At 35.8% G+C, this 16,873-nt stretch overlaps 3 protein-coding genes across 4 annotated transcripts; 1 reads left to right on the forward strand and 2 right to left on the reverse strand.

Annotated features, from left to right (window-relative positions):
* Positions 1–3,667: 3,667 nt before the first annotated feature.
* On the reverse strand, positions 3,668–5,199 carry LOC118277369 (replication stress response regulator SDE2). The gene has a single exon (XM_035596133.2). The coding sequence runs from the start codon at positions 5,023–5,025 to the stop codon at positions 4,309–4,311; it is 717 nt and encodes a 238-aa protein (XP_035452026.2). The 5' UTR covers positions 5,026–5,199; the 3' UTR covers positions 3,668–4,308.
* A 1,819-nt stretch (positions 5,200–7,018) lies between these two features.
* Positions 7,019–8,646, forward strand: LOC118277370 (ubiquitin-conjugating enzyme E2 C). The gene is made up of 2 exons (XM_035596134.2): positions 7,019–7,278; positions 7,720–8,646. The coding sequence occupies exons 1-2, from the start codon at positions 7,178–7,180 to the stop codon at positions 8,147–8,149; spliced, it is 531 nt and encodes a 176-aa protein (XP_035452027.1). The 5' UTR covers positions 7,019–7,177; the 3' UTR covers positions 8,150–8,646.
* A 1,968-nt stretch (positions 8,647–10,614) lies between these two features.
* Positions 10,615–16,861, reverse strand: LOC118277374 (syntaxin-16). Of its 2 annotated transcripts, XM_035596137.2 has the most exons (5): positions 16,683–16,861; positions 16,268–16,285; positions 15,614–15,750; positions 14,258–14,430; positions 10,615–14,015 (listed from the first exon to the last, which is right to left on the reverse strand). In XM_035596137.2, exons 1-5 carry the CDS (start codon positions 16,761–16,763, stop codon positions 13,396–13,398), a joined length of 1,029 nt encoding a protein of 342 aa, XP_035452030.1. In that variant the 5' UTR covers positions 16,764–16,861; the 3' UTR covers positions 10,615–13,395. The 2 variants fall into 2 exon arrangements, with proteins under 2 accessions (XP_035452030.1, XP_035452031.1); XM_035596138.2 differs by lacking the exon at positions 16,268–16,285.
* Between the last annotated feature and the right edge of the window lie 12 nt (positions 16,862–16,873).

Raw genomic sequence — 16,873 nt, forward strand, 5'->3', positions numbered from 1 at the left:
AGAATTTCATTGCATTACTATAATAATATGATGAAGTTTCGTTAATCATTGTTTTATTTAGGCGATGGGTTTGTAAGTGGTTCAAGGGTAAAGTAGCGACACAATAACGACCAGAGATCTATAATATAGATATTATATCGTGAACATTTTCGTATTCCTAAGAAAACAGCAGAGTATAAAACGAATGAGATAGATCTGTACTGAATCAATCTTGATTTTTTCACTTTAACTGGCCGTAGTATGTCATACATGTCAATGCCCCATAGTAGCTTTTTTTTGAGTGCCATAAATCATCTTACTCTCATTTACTGACTAAAAACCACCCCGTTCCTACTAGAGCCGGTGAGTGGTGGTCTGATGGCTCTTTGAGGCGCGCGCAGAACCCTACATACGCTACCCGTGGTCGCCGTCCGCAGGCCCGTGCTTACGGTGGCCGTGGTGTCCTTCGCAACGGCTGGGATGTGAGGAGGTGGTAGTTCGTTCCCTCACGCGCCCCGCCTCCTCCTTAGCTAGCATAACCGCTTCGCAAAAGGAGGAGACGACATCCCAGTACCTCTAGCTACTCAATAACGAATGCCTAATAGTAACCACTGAATAATAAATTCTTCGAGTGCAACATTTTACCGCTCCTCCTATGTTTTCAATGTAATGTTATGAAAACATGCTTAGCTGAAATACAATCTTTGGGTGCAACACACTAAATTGTGTAACACTGTCATTACTGGGAACCATTAATAATATTAACTCGTATATGCGTAGGTAAACTATGTCCAATGAGGGTAAAGTAATTACTATGTACTACTACATGCTTATTACATGCTTATTTAGCTTCCAATACACTTCTGGCGACACATGACGAGTGACAAAATTCGCACACTGACGATTGACGAGCAAATCAACAGATGACGTCATAAATCCTACATCACACATGCTAATAAACATGGATAGAAAATGTCAACAAACAATAGCTGGACAGAAAGTCCACCAGACACGATCACCTCGTCTGGTCGAAGGATCCTCTTTTTCTTAGGAAACTACGTGACTTTACTCTCTGTTGTCTAAATACTGCTGCACTTTGTCAATTGGTTATAGCATCGGTTATAGAATACTATACATTCATTAAACATTTCGATCCAGTTCGAAACTTATCGTTTAAACTTATTAATTACAAATAAAAAACAATGAAACAATAACACAAATTACAATTTAATCTTTGGTTTTCTAAAAAAACTATTTCCTTATCAAATATCCGTAGTTTAAACTAATTACTAGTAGGTAGAATGGGCTAACGGCTAACAACAAGTTATTATTAGTTTATGATGTAGTAAAGAATTTGATCCTTTCTCTGTAGACAACTTACACCTAATGAAATATATACTTAACTATTTAACCTAATATATACCATTACAACATAAAAACGAAATATTTACCATGTTTAATAACCACTTTCTGATCTGCACTCTCACAAAAACAAGGAACACAGTTCATGTATGATCATGGCGCTTTTAACAAAAATAACAAACATGGTTGTGATATGAAGTTGCTATATACTACGCTATGTATTACGTGCTTTTACATTGGTAAATACGCTGTCATTATTCGTCGTCTGAGGGCTGTTTAACCCAGAATCCCCATGGTGCGTACCCATCATGCTTTGTAGGTCCTCTGTACACCTTGATTTGAACTCGAGCTGGGTCGTCTGTGAAACAAGAAGTAATTATTGTTAGTTCATCTATCTTGACTGCCTCGTTGGTCGAGTGGTCGCAAGTGCGACTGCCGAACAAGGGGTCTCGGGTTCGATTCCCGGGTCGGGCAAAGTATTACTGGGCTTTTTTCGGATTTTCGAAAAATTTCTCAGTGGTAGCACGGAGTCTGGAATTGTGTCCAGGATATGGCAATAGGCTCACCCCCTATTACATGGGACTTTAACACAAAATGGTGAAAAGTGGGTGTACATTGTATAGCGGCATTACGTGCCGTAATGTGCACCTCTGCCTACCCCTTCGGGGATAAAAGGCGTGACGTTGTGTGTGTGTTCATCTATCTTATAGGATATCTTACATGTAGCTACGTCATAACTACAATGATATGAATGGCAAAATCTGCAACTTGTATCAAAATAACACATGCACGATTGCACGTATTTTGTCGAGAACGTGATAAGGACGGTAGGGAGCGTGGGAAATTGACTATTATTATTATTACCAATAATTCCATACAATGGGCATAAATTCCGAACTTAATCTTATCAGCAAGTATCTAGGTATGTAAATAGGTAGGTATTGTCCCATTGTCTACCTAACAACCAGGTAGCGATTTGATGGTGTACAACTTCAACACGTTTTTGTGCATCAAGTAGAAAAATATGTTTCTTATCATTCACCATTCATCATATCACCTAAGTGTAAGTTAAATCACAATTGCAGTTGATGATGATAAAAGCGCCTACAAAAATAAGTATAGCAAAGAGCAGTTTGACAACTGCACCTAAGAATATTGTGAGGAGTAAAAATGTTGTTATAAAATATCAAATGAACTACATAGATCTGTAGGACTCATCGAAGTTGTAGTTATAATCAACGTGAATACTTGACGATCGGTGGCGTTTACCTTTCCTCTCGTCAGCTCCCTCGTGGCTGTGGTGGTCATCGTCATCATCATCGAAGTCCTGGGGCCTCGCAGCCGCCAGCACCAGCACGCAGAGCAGCAACATCGCGGTCCAGAAACTCCTCTGCAAGTTACATAACTTTAATATCCAAAATATCCTGCTTTTTGCTCCCAGGAGAAGGAAATATGATAGGTGCAAATTAGATAAACTTGTAAATTCCCAATTAATGGATGTTTTATAATACCGCGCCAATACTGGTAATACATGGATCATTGATTGAAAGATTTTAAATTTTCGAAAAAATCTGATTAAACTGGTAACAATATCTGATGTACTAGCGACGAGAAAAGAAACCCTCGTAAATAAGAATTATACTTGTTAAATAACTTAGCACCAGAATTTTGGCACCACTTAAACAAAATTCTTAGTATTGTAATTTTCGTTATCTATTATCTACTACCTATCCTATTTTCCAGGAAAAAAATGCTATTAGCGATAAGCCCGCCCATTGTTTCATTGTATTATTTTTAGTCGTAATTTTACTATTGTTATATATTTCTACGCATATATTTTGTATTTACGATAAAAGTTTCCTGTGTTGTTTTATTTCTATGAACTCTTACTTATTTCTACTTAAATATCTATCCAATGAGATAAATCATTAAAAAATATGACAATTATGTACTCCTTAATTCGTTAAGTCCTCATTAGTTAAGTATTTATGTAAAGGACTGATAAGAATAATCATGGAAAGATTATTGAAGGATATTACTAAAGATGTTTAGACTACTTTGCTGGAAGTATTCTTTTAAAAATATTTACTTAAAAATGATCAAAACATGAAGTATATTAACTAACTAATCAGAGTAATAAATATTACTTGTGCCTAATGATAAAACGGAGGTAATTAATTAATAAACCATGGTAATATTGTAAATACCAACACTTAGTTCAATGAAGTTAATTGTTAATTAGGTGTAATCTATCTTTATGAATGTTATGAACTGATATCAGGGATTTCCTAACTTAGGGTATATTATTTCAGAAATAAAAAATGTATTATGTAAGCTATGAATATATTTACAAAAAGTATTTTTATACATAGTTTTACAAATAAAATTAACCTAATCTTAAGAATTTACACAAAATAACAAAACAGACATAATTATGAACAGTAAGTTGTAATATTACAATGTTTTTCTATACAACAATACTAATTTAGGTTCCAAAAATGGTTTTGATTCAATCAAACCCATTTTTTACAATTTAAACTGGTCAAGTAAACAAAAACCGCCAGGATCCACTGGATGCAGGTTGCTTCCAACCAGCCTATCTGGAAGTAATTGGAGGAGGCCTAACTATGTTCAGCAGTGGACGTCTTTTGGCTGATATAATGATGAAGTAAACAAAAGACAGCTTTTACAAAAAAATAGGTCTCAAACATTGTAGTAATGGAAATTACACAATACTCCTGAACATTACTAACTTACACAGGTTTTTATGTGATTCCAAGATCCATAATTTAAAATCATGTACTGTAATTTTATGTTATGTTTACAAACTAAAATACACACTTAACTAAGATAACATTTACAGTATAATTACAAAATTACTTTCACACAAGAAAAACACATTTTTATGTGAAATTAGAGTAAAATTATAACATATTGAACAAAATACAGTCACTTGCACACATTCTGTTATTTACTATTTGTTGATGCCTTGTCAGACTCATTCCCACTGTCTGTGGACACCTGCTGACCAGGACTTGATGTCTTCTCATCCTCCTCTTCATCCTCACTCAGAGATGAGCAGTCAGACAACTCTGCATCAATCCAAAGCTTAGCTTTCTTTGGTTTAGCCTTGTCACTATCTGACTTCCGTTTCAAAGTGTTTGAGGATCCTGCTGCCTGCCACCCAGCCTCCACAGCAGAACTCACACGCTCTGGTAGATCCTGACGCTCCTTCTCATATGAGGCGTTTAAGTTCACTTCAATTTTAGGTTCTGCAACAAGCCTTTCAAGCTTTTTCTGTTTTCGCTCAGCAGCTTCTTTTTCCCTTTCTTCTTGGCCTTCGAGCCATTTTCTAAGCCTTTTTTCCTCGTTAATGTCACGCAAGCGACGGCCGGACAGGTCTCTGCAAGCTTCACGGTTCGTGGTCTTTTCTATTTGTGCACCAATGGCACGTAACATAGATCCGAACCCACCTTTTCCTCCAACAAGTTTAGTAGACAACCGGACCACATCGTTGCTGCCCGAGATGTCGTAATCATCAGACACGAGCCTTCCATTAAGCGTAGCCAATAAGTCTTCTACTGGAACACCATGTTTTTGCGAAATCTCACGTTTCAACGATAACACATCCGTGCAATCTACGTCCGTGGTAAAATGCTTTCCGAATATTACTACGCAAGGCATTTTGATTTTTTTAATAGCACTACTTCAAAATATGTATCACACTTTGAAATTAACACCACGATTGTAAGAAAATATTGTATTTTCTTCCACAATGTTTACGACACAAGCGTATATATGACCGAGTTCGACTGACGTCACACAATTACTGACAGTGACGCATCTCTTCAACTGCGAGTGAGTGAATTGAATTCAGTGAATGAATGAAGGGGTGGGGATAAACGTCCAGTGTTGCCAACCTTCAATAATATATTACCATAATATTTATTTCAAATGCGTAAAATATTCAAATTATCTTTTATTGAGTACCTAATTGATTGGATTAATATTGCTGAGAAACGATTCCGATTGGTATTATTAAATAACCTTTAAAATGAAGTAACGACAATTTTTCAACGTAAAATTAATTTTATTGTAACTTTCGTGAGACATACTAAATTAATTATTATGTTATCGGCTTACTCACGTAGTGTTTTGACGATTAACTCGACTAGTTTCAAGCCATGCAAGAGGCTCATATTCATGAGTAGCATCGTGACAATCGCCGCGTCGTGTGTCGCGAAATGCTCCTAGTCGAGTTAATCGTCAAAACACTACGTGAGTAAACCGATAACATAGTAAAATTAATTATCATTTTCTGGCAATTTGTCAAAAACAGTAAGTTAGATTAGGGCTAACTAATTAGTTAGCCAACTTAGTGGTAAAATTCTCAAGTTGGACACACTGGAAAAAAGATTGAAAAGAATGTATTGATGAACTATACTACTATATACTTACATCAATGAACACTATGGTTAATTTTAAATTTAAAAAAAAAAGTGTGATTTTAGATTTTAATAATGTTTTTAATACCCGTTAAGAAAATATTGTATAAAATACGAAAACAAACAGTAAGGATATATTATATTAGTACTTACTTTAAACGCCATTTTTTATTCAGATAAAAACAAAGCTTTCTCAAGTCACACTGATAAGTAACAAAACGTTAAGTTAAACTAAGCATAATTACCGGTATCAGCATCTTAAATAGATTTCTTGGTAAGCTCCACTTTTCCTTTTCTGTTAAATAATCCCGTCACTGATTTTTAATTTCACGCTCAAATGATTTAAGAAAGTGAAAGTAAATCTGACAAAGCGACTACTTCATTATTTGGAACTTTGGAACGCACTATTTACACTCAGAAGTAGGTATTCGAATTAGATAATTAATACATAATTATTGATCTACGTTTTTTTATTTCTTATCCAAACTAATTGTAAGTGAAAACATAATTATTAATAAGTATATACAGCACTACTCTTAGATACCTATATAAGTTTATTTACGGCGATCATATTTAATCAAACTTTTCTGTACGAGTTATTTTACAGCGTTGAAGATGGTTAGATAGCAAAACAAAAATCTTCCTAACAAAGAAAAGTTATTAAATAAGTTTTTATTTTATTTTATTTGGTTATGATTTTCAAACCACGCTTGTAATTTAGCTAAAAGCCTTAAACAAGTTAAGTGGTATTGAAAATCAATCCATTTAATTAATTTCATCATTTCTATTAGGTACATGATTCAAAGATTTACTTCATGAACATGAACAGAAAACTCGCTGCAACTTCTATATTTTATTGACACCTCCCTACACCTTAAATCCATTGAAATGAGATCCTCCTTCGTTTTTAAAGTCGGTAAAAATACTACATGGCCGTTAAATCGTAGGGTAGGATAATAATTAATTATATCATTGAATATGCTGCTTATTATGTGAGTATTGCTATGAATAATAAAACAGCTTTGACTCGTATGGAAAAACAACTAAAAAGTTCAAATCAATTTCATTTTTTGTTGAATAAAAAATGAAATGAAGACTGGAATAAAAATAAAAACAAATCAATTCATACAATCATAGACTCATAGACTAAAGACTACAAGTTTTGAATGAACTGTGTAAACTGCTATTGTGAATCTGTGCTATTCAATAATGATTTTATTGGTCTAGATGGCGCTGATTTCTACGTAGATTGCCGCCATTACGTATCGCTGTCAAATGTGTGTGAAGTATCCAATAAAAATTGAGCTTTTTAAAATTAAACAGGAAGTTGTCTTCGTCTAACAGAAATTCGGTGGAATTGGAGGCATCTGATTTTGTTTGCTCCACATACTATGGCTCAAAATATTAACCCACACTACGCATCATCGTCAAATCCAGCGAAACAAAATGAAGATACGATAAAACTAAAAGATAATCATGCTGTGAGCAAACGGTAAGTAACACGACATTGAAATTGCTTTGTTACTCGTGTAAATCTAATTTCTTGTATTGTTACGATGCACACATAGTAGGTGCAGATTATTTGAATACTACGTTACAATTTCAAAAATGAAGCTGTGAACGTTACAAGCCGTTGGAGACCTAACGATTTCACTTTAGGTACTAAGTTGACGTTGGCTTAATAAAATTGTCTGCTGTGGTCAGTGACGTGTATCTTCACAAAAAAGAACCTTCTGACCGTGTTTTGACCTCGATACACATCATGCACAACCTGGCAGAACTCGAGTTTTGCCATATCCACAATTAAAATGCGTTGAACTGTTGAAATCACGCTAATTCATTCATAACAGTGGTGTTGTTATCGTTCAGTGTAGGCTTCAGAGTTGTCCATTGTCCCTATACTAAACTAATGATTGTTTCTCTTTGTTGGCAGACTGCAAAAGGAATTAATGGAGTTGATGCGCTGCGCTGACAAAGGTATATCTGCGTTCCCAGAGAGTGAGAACCTGTTCAAATGGATCGGCACAATAAATGGGCCTCAGGATACAGTGTATGCGGGCCACAAGTACAAACTATCATTAGAGTTCCCAAACTCGTACCCGTACGCCCCACCCATGGTGAAGTTCATCACTCCCTGCTTTCACCCCAATGTAGATACCTGCGGTTTAATATGTTTAGATATCTTGAAGGACAAGTGGACGGCATTGTATGATGTCCGCACCGTGCTGCTGTCCATCCAGAGTCTCCTAGCCGAGCCAAACACGCACAGTCCGCTAAACCAACAAGCATCATACCTGTGGCCAAACCAACCAGCGTATAAGAAATATGTAGATGAATTTTACAATAAGCACAGAGACTCATAGTGGACTTGTGTTCTGTTTGTCATCATTAAAGAAATACATATTTTTGATTTTGCGTTGTATTTTGTGTTGTGAGTTGAATGTTTGCATGATTGTAAAGAGATTGTGCTGACGAGTTCTTTTACCATTCATCTTCTTATGTGGATTCTATTTTCTTATGGCTTGTTATAATTTCACATTTTGACTAAACTTGGCTATGTGTAGATAGTAAATTATAGGTGTTAATGACTGTGATAGTATTACCTGAATGCATAATATCAAAATTATATTGTAAAACCTATATACTAGTTGTTAAGGTACAATATCTAATGTATGGATTTAATGTTTCACCAAGAACTTGCTGTTAATTTCCACTGAATCAGACTCTGAATGTGTACAAGTTATTGTGTTAGCCAGTTAATGTTCCCAGTTGGTAGAACTCGTCAGCTCAATAGCTCAGCTGATGGAGTTGTGTCTGTAAAATGAGATCACTGACAATTATAATTCTTTAGTGCAATTGACGACTTGTTTGCTTTCCTTCTCCTCGTAACGAATTTATTTTGTTCGTACTTGCGAAGTTTTGCCATATGCACCAAATAATTATTAGAGATCTCTATAAACAATTATAAGTAATGCCTTTGAAAATGGTGCTGGCTAGTGCAACTATAGCCAATTATACAAGAATGACCTCAGCAAACCTAGGGTCTCATATGACCTCTAGACAATTGAGAAGTTCTATAATAAACGTATATCTAGAACGTTGTAACAAGCCGCCTTGTACTATACCCAGGGTCAGACGAAGGACGCGTTATAATGACCTCGCGAACTAGTCGGGCGAGTTTTTATAAAGCCTTTATTTTGTAAAAAAAATCATTGAAAGTTTGTTTTACGCGCGAATTCATGGGACTGACGAAATGTTTTAGGACAAGCAAGTGTGAACGTTATAGATTTGAATTTAAAACTTATACTAATAAGACGGACGGTTACATTTAGTGTATCTTTGCCTACACCTTTAGCAAAGAAAACCATTTTATTCGTTTAATGTTGCTTGGTCAAAATTACCTTTTCAAACATAGTCACAACCTTAGCCAGCCGAACAACATTAGCCAGTTACAATACTGATACCGTCGTCCATAGTCTGAAGTAATTGAAAGACAAATACTAACGGACGTCGAACTAGGTCACTTAGAATATGGGGCAGCACGGAGTGTGGGAGTCCACATGTAACGCGCATGCTTGCAGTATCTCTAATTATTGTCCTACGACCTCGGATCTAATAAAAGCATCGCGTGGGTCGATCGAATCGAATGCATTGCGAGTCCTCTTCACTGTGAATCTATGATAGATTGCGCGGTGCCCTGGTAGGTAGGTAAGGGTTGTTTATGTGATTTCAGATCTTGCTGAACTAATAAGTATAAAGCAAAGATAAACATTTGAACTCCGGAACTCATCAGGTGACTCGTTTGACACCTATTCCATAAAAAAGAACTACGTACCTACTGGTTGAAATTGAATAATGCTTTTTGTGTTACACAGGCCATTTATTGAGGAAGGCTATAAAACATCAAGCTACTATCAATAGGAGCCGAGCAGCGGGAGCGGCTCTGAAAACGAAGTATGTACCTAGTGACATCAGTACTATCTTTTAAACTGAAATGTGGTAAGCAGAATGGTTCAGCACTCGTACAGTTGAATGCTCCATTGTTAACTTTGAATTAGTGTTGTTGAAGTTGGTATCACGGGAAGTCGTCGAAGTGCTATTTGCTATACACTTATTTTAAGGGCGTATAATAAACTATATTGCGTTCAAGTATGTTAGCAAACATTAAAGTATTAAGACCTATTTATAAATATAGGTATAACACGCATATTTTTGTGTGAAAAGTAAATAGGTAACGGTATTTTTCCGGTTCGCCGTATTTGGTCATTGGGTAAACAATAGACACATACCAACCTACATACTTACTGATAAGATAAGAGGCAAAGGCTGGATTTATTCATTGTCTGGAATTATTGGTAATAATAATAATAGGCAGGTTCCCACGCTCACCACCTTACCTACGTGATCAGGTGCACTGGTCATTCAGAAGACAAGACGCACTTCAGATAAGGATAAGGTCTGGAATTAAGTCCATTGTCCCCCCAACTTGACTACGTGATACCCGTCATGTAAACTATAGGTAATAACTACCCATACTAGAGTAAAATAGAAATAAAGAGAAAATCAATGGCGGTCTCGCTAGTTAAATGATCGTAAGCACGACTGCCAAGTCAGTTATATTGGATTATTAGTGCGGGATTCGAACCAGCGCTACGTTGCAACACAAACCAATACGCCATACATGCATCCAGTAACGGTTAGTATTTTATTTAACACAATAATATAGGTAACTATAATATTATTATGAACAATGCACTATAGATACTGGATACCTACAAAGACCCTAGATAGAGCAGTCTTTCGAATAATACAATGATAAAACAAAACATAGTTGGAATATTCTGTAATATATTATCACTTTGATGTCATTTATAGGTAAGTAAACAATATTTACACAACTTTGTAAATAAATACATTAGGTACAATACAAAAGTTATCATTAGGGAACCATCTAGAATGTTCTTTAACAACATTGGCGCCATTGCGGCGGCCTTCTTTATTTTATTGCATTTATTTTACACTTCATTTATTACTACTATAGTTATTTATTATACATATACAAGTGTATATAACAGTTGATTAATTTAAGTTAAATATGTATAAGATCTTCATCTTAATTTTGATAAAATTTACAATTTTGATTCGAAAAATTCTGAAGCTGTGACAATAAAGCAAATTATATAAAAGTTACAAGAATTCGAACAATTATTTCCATTACTCAATGCGTAAATGAAACAAAAAACAACTTAGTATTAGGTAATGTAATATTTTGCAAATAATTTAATAGTTTTGGTGACAAATTGTTTAGTATCAACAAATAAATTACACTTTTGACATTCCTTTACTCGAACATTGGCACACACTCACTATCACACAGTAACAACAACGACAATGTTGCCTGAGCAGAATAATGTAAAAATAAGTGATTTAAAGTACAAAGCCTGCACATAAAGCTATACCAAACTGTTATAATGCTGTAATACATTTTGCAACTTCATAAATTTGTAATAAAGTTGAAAATCTATTGACATATGGGCAGGTAGATGTGCAAGCGTCAGCATTTTTGAAAAGGCTTCAATTACATACTGTAGGTATATTTTTTTGCAATCAGTCGTTTTCATACATACGCAAACAGCTTTATATAATTTGGATACAAAGCACGGTAGGTAACACCCCTTCGCAATCATACAAAATATCATTCAAACGTTTATTACCAACCTTTTGATCAGTCTGTACCTTTAGTATAAGTTTGCTTTACCGGCTCGAATGAACCAACCAAACAAAGCGCCGAACGCGTTCTCGTTTCAATTACTTTAAACTTAAAGCAAACTCGTACTAAGGGAACTATGGTCTGTTAGCCTTCTACATATTGAAAGCAATATCTAGGAAACAATATTTTATACTACATATTAAGTTTACTACAAAATTGTCCCATAATTTCATTTCCTGCTCAGGTACAAAGTAACACTCATACATAGTTTAGTTGAAATAAATACTCCTTAACTAATACTTACATATCTTACAATGTACATACCTAAAGACTAGAACGTGTGCATCGTTTACACAACTTATCGTTTGATCGAGACACTCTTTGGGACCAAAATTACAAAGTTATTTATTTAAGTAAAATATAATATAGTAAAGTTGTGTGTGGGTAAACGACCAAATATGGTATTAGCATTAGACCTCATTTTGGCTGAACAAGTGAATATACATATATTATTTTTTAATCCAATTTAAGCCAAGGATACACTAGACGTCTAAAATCTGTCCTGCGATAAGTGTCGACAGTGAAGTCGGGTGAAGTAGCGGGATGTTGCCGGACTTCGCTACACATGTCTGGCAATATCGCGAGACATCGCTCGGCTATCCTATGACCAGTGTAGCCAGATAATTATTATGTCGCGCTATGTAGCCAAATATTATGTCAGGCAAAATCATGACATGTCGTGGGATTAATGTCCCACCGTGGGACATTCATTGTCCTCTAGTGTATCCTTGGCTTTAACATTTTTTAACAGTTGGTTTTTACCAGTTATGTTATGAGTCCCATGTTATAGGGGGATGTATAATACTTGCAATAGCAAAATTCCTGTATATGTCTGCCTACCCACATGGGATTGTGTTATTGTGGTTTATATAAGTAATAGTAATATGGTCGAATTTTACCGAAAACCTGCAACATTACTACTAACTTTATTTTGAAAAATATTTTTCTATTTTGATCTTTTTTATTGGTTGTACAATTTATTGCGTATAAACCTAATGGAATGTTAAAACCAATTTTAAAATTATTCAATAACCAGGTACCTTTTAAGATGACTTGGCAAATAACTTTAGCGTCATCTACCTATTAATTAGGCCCCAAAAGAATGCTCAATCTAAGTATCTTGTTCCATAATTCCTTACACAATATGGTCGCTCGTTTATATACAGACAATAATTTACTAAAATAATTTAGATAACAATCGGATTCCTTCATTCAACAACTTTAACGAGATTTAACACTTTAATAACATTTTAGGTAAACAGTGGGATATAATTACTATGGGATCATTATTAATATTATTTGTATTTGATGAAGTTCCAAAATGGTTCTATTGAGTTTTTAGTCATGTATTGATTTTCAAATACTATTTTTTTTTTATAATATATCTTAATATTATGACAGAGGAGGAAGCCCGGTGATGTCTTTGCTACAATATTTTAAGTTGTACATGTAATTTGTTAACTAAGAATAAATGTTTGCAAATCATTCATTAAAGGGCTGTAGATTTCTTTAGTAGGTAATGTATTAACACTTTAAATACACAGGAGTCTGAAAATAAAGAGATAATCAATTAACGTCGACTCCATAGAGCATTTTCTTCGTAATTTTTTCAGTCCAAACCACAGGTGATGTGTGAGAATACTATAAAGTCGATATTAGCCAATCATCTCCTTTTAGCTCGCTGTACATTACCCACCATCAGTTACTGTAGACCATTGAACTGAATAAATAATAACTCCGACCTAACTCCGAAGGTAAAGCGATAAAGAATCCACGGTCCGGCCGTTCGGCTCGTATCGACTACGTAAAATAAGGCAGTTTCTGCTGTCACCTCCAAAACTAACTCTTGACAATGATGAGGAGGATTACTAACACTATGATGGTGACTCCTAGTATAAGGATGCAGTGCATCTTCCTATTGGACCGCTGGTACCTCTCCGCCTTCTGCAGCTGTTTGTACCCTTCATGAACCTGGACCTGCGTCTGCTCTATATTATAGTCTATCCTATCCAGCACCGTGCCTTGCTCATGGACCATATGTGCCAAGTCTTTGAATATATCATTCAAGTCCACTATAGAACGAACTATTTTATTCACTTCTTCTTCTCTCTCCGCCACATCTCTTGTGTTTTCTTCTTGCATTAGCAAGAGTTGCTTTTGGTTGAGAGCTGGTCTTGAGAAGTCATCGTTATCGTCAAATTTCTGAGTGCCAGAAGTGCTAGGGAGTGAGAATAGTAAGTCTGTTTGGTTGTTGGACAAACCTGGGAGGAGCTCATTGTCGTCGAGGCTCAGTTCCTCGAAGTTCGGGAGTTCGAAGTAGGCGTTGGAGCGTTCTTCTCGCGAGGTGAGGGATTTCAGGTACGTCGACTGCGCTGTACGGAAGGTGACGCTCAGGTCCTGGAGTATGGTGACCAGTGCTAGCACTACGTTCGTCGCTAACTTCTGCTCTGTAGGGTTACCTGAAATATTTTATTTATTTATTTAGTACATGGAGGACTTCAGCTAACAAAAACTTAATAAAAAAAATGGAGGCGTGTAGAAAATTTTAATTTTATTTTATTTAGTAAGCGTCGATGTCATCAACTGAACATGGCCAACTGAATCCTAAAGCACACAGACATTGATAGGAACTGCGTGATAATACTATGTCCCAGTTTTTATTATTTGTATATTACCAAAATTGTATTAACAATACACGTACCGTGTCGTATCTGCGCCTTGATAGCGGTGAGGTGTGTGTGCGCATGTGTGAAGTGTCGGCCGATCTCGGCGGTGAGGCGCTGTATGTGCTGTTGCTCCGTCGTGTCGTCCAGCGACGGACGTCGGATCTGCTTCTCGTGCCGAGACTGCAGCTCTGATAGTTTTGTTCTTAACCTGGATAAGAACAATAAAAGCTTTATAATAATTGTATTAGGGGCTACATTTCTCCTGGGCATTTCCTACGTTCAAAGACCTTTTATAAACAAAATATTGTGCCTCACAATAGAATTTATCTCCAATGTTATTAGGTTTTTTTTTTATGGAACGCGCCGTTTAACGGCGTATATATAGGCGTATCACCTGATGGTAAGCAATCTCTGCCGCCCATGGACACTTGAAACACCAGAGGCGTTACAAGTGCGTTGCCGGCCTTTTGGGGGTTAGAAATTTAAGGGTTGTTGGGGAATCGAGTATTGGAAAGATTGGGAAGGGGGAATTGGGCCTCCGGTAACCTTACTCACACAACGCAAGCGTTGTTTCATGTGGGTTTTCGGTGCGGTCGTGGTATCACTCCGGTCGAGCCGGCCCATTCGTGCCGTAGCATGGCTCTCCCACACTTACAAGTGCAGTAAAAAATATCACACCAAGATCCACAGGCCAGAACAACTATTTGAGACCATGCCAAAATTTTGTTTAGCTTGGTAATCAAATCCAATACACATTGGACAGCAGCAGCATGTTTAAAACATCGTCTATTTGAGGCAATCGGTGACGAAGGACACAATGCTCGATAGTTAGTCTCTACCATGTAGAAGAAAAACTCCACAACACCTCATGGATTTGTGGCGTTAAAGATTATAGCCATGATATGCTTGTAGTGATGACTAATGGTGATAGATAACATCTAACACTCTTACCTATTCAGATCACAACGAGAGATTAAACTATTAACAATATTACTAAATTAATAGGTACTGATAAGGAAGGTACAAAATAAATATTAAACTCTTGAATGCTGCTTAATAAGACACTAGCTTTCCGCCCGCGACTTCCTACGCGGTATTTTAAGGGGTTGAAGACAGATAATATTTAGGTTTTCTATCTTGAAAATTGCGGGATGATCCATGCAAGCTTCAACCTTCAACTAACTGTTACAACTAACTTCACACAAAAATCATGTCATGGATTCGCTCTGTTACGATGTGGAGAAAGGACAAACAGCCAATCTTTTGAAATTTAGTTGTTTACAAGATTGTTGGGAATTCAGGGATTGGGGAGTAGGATAATCAAGCCTCCGTTTGCACAATAATCATGATAATTCAATTATATAATGCAAACGAGTAATATTATTACAAACCTAGTGATAACATAGTGTGCTTCCTCCAACGCATCGGTCCAAGGCGGAGGTGCGTGGGAGTCCGTCCTCATCTCCAGCCCGGACTCCAGGTCATGGGAGTTACTCCGCATGAGCCGAACCCTCTCCGAGTCATTGTGCTGTGGATGGCAAATGTATGTTGTTAGTATACATAGTACGGTTTAAATGATTAGAACATGCATTTTTTCTTCTAATGTACAAAATATTGATATAGGTGACATTTTTGTCATTAAACTGATAACAGAGTCAAACTCCATGCTGAATATTACTGTGTAACTTTGAACATGAATTGTTGACAAATAATTAGAAAATAGCTGGAACATTATTTAGGGGATGACAGCAACATATTATTATGAGGCAAATTTAAATTGATGCCGCATTCAACCAAATATTAATAATTGGTATGTTAATGTGTGTAACATAAATTAAATTATGGTAAGTTATCAAATATATAAAAAACAGATTTTGACACTATCTAAAAAGCACATTAAATTTAAAATAACATGCAAGTGACTCTAAAAATGACGATTGTACAATGCAAAGAAAAATTCAGCATTCCTCTTTAAACAGATATAAAAATAAGTGGTTTTCTTAAAGGCTCTACATTGTGACTACAACATTTACAAGCATTCATACCTGTCCCGTGTTTGGACGCTAAAACATGATCAACAAACAAGTTAAATTGTGTAATTATCATGATAAAATAATTTTGTGTTATACACCAATTTAATTAAGGTTTAAACTACCAAAACCGGCTGTAGAACATAAGATAGACATGTTTATTAGCTTGTATCCTTAGATATGTATTTGTTTACTATACAAAAAGACTTTTTTAAGCCTTATAAGATCGAATGACGACACATTCTCAGTTTTATAAACGCTTTAGTTTATTGGACTGTAGGTAGTTTACTGTAGATTGACAAGTAACTGCCATACACAAAAACTGTACTATATTATCACGCTTTAATTAACTGCTAAACGGTCGTAATTGCATCATATAATATTCAAAAGTAATGGACAAAACATAAATCAATAACAAGACAGTACTTGCCTGGTCCGCAAATATGTGCCGGCTGTGTATAGCGTTGTTACGCATCAACACAAACACTTCAGTTAAACTCCTAGACACCATTTTCGCGAATGATTTTTATTATTTTACTGTAAAAAATTCGGGAAAAGTGTTTATTTTCTCTGATATCGTGACACGACGATAGACAGCGGATGACATTTGTGACAATTTGA

This window comes from Spodoptera frugiperda, chromosome 10 (genome assembly GCF_023101765.2).
Source record: "Spodoptera frugiperda isolate SF20-4 chromosome 10, AGI-APGP_CSIRO_Sfru_2.0, whole genome shotgun sequence".
Classification (NCBI taxonomy): domain Eukaryota; kingdom Metazoa; phylum Arthropoda; class Insecta; order Lepidoptera; family Noctuidae; genus Spodoptera; species Spodoptera frugiperda.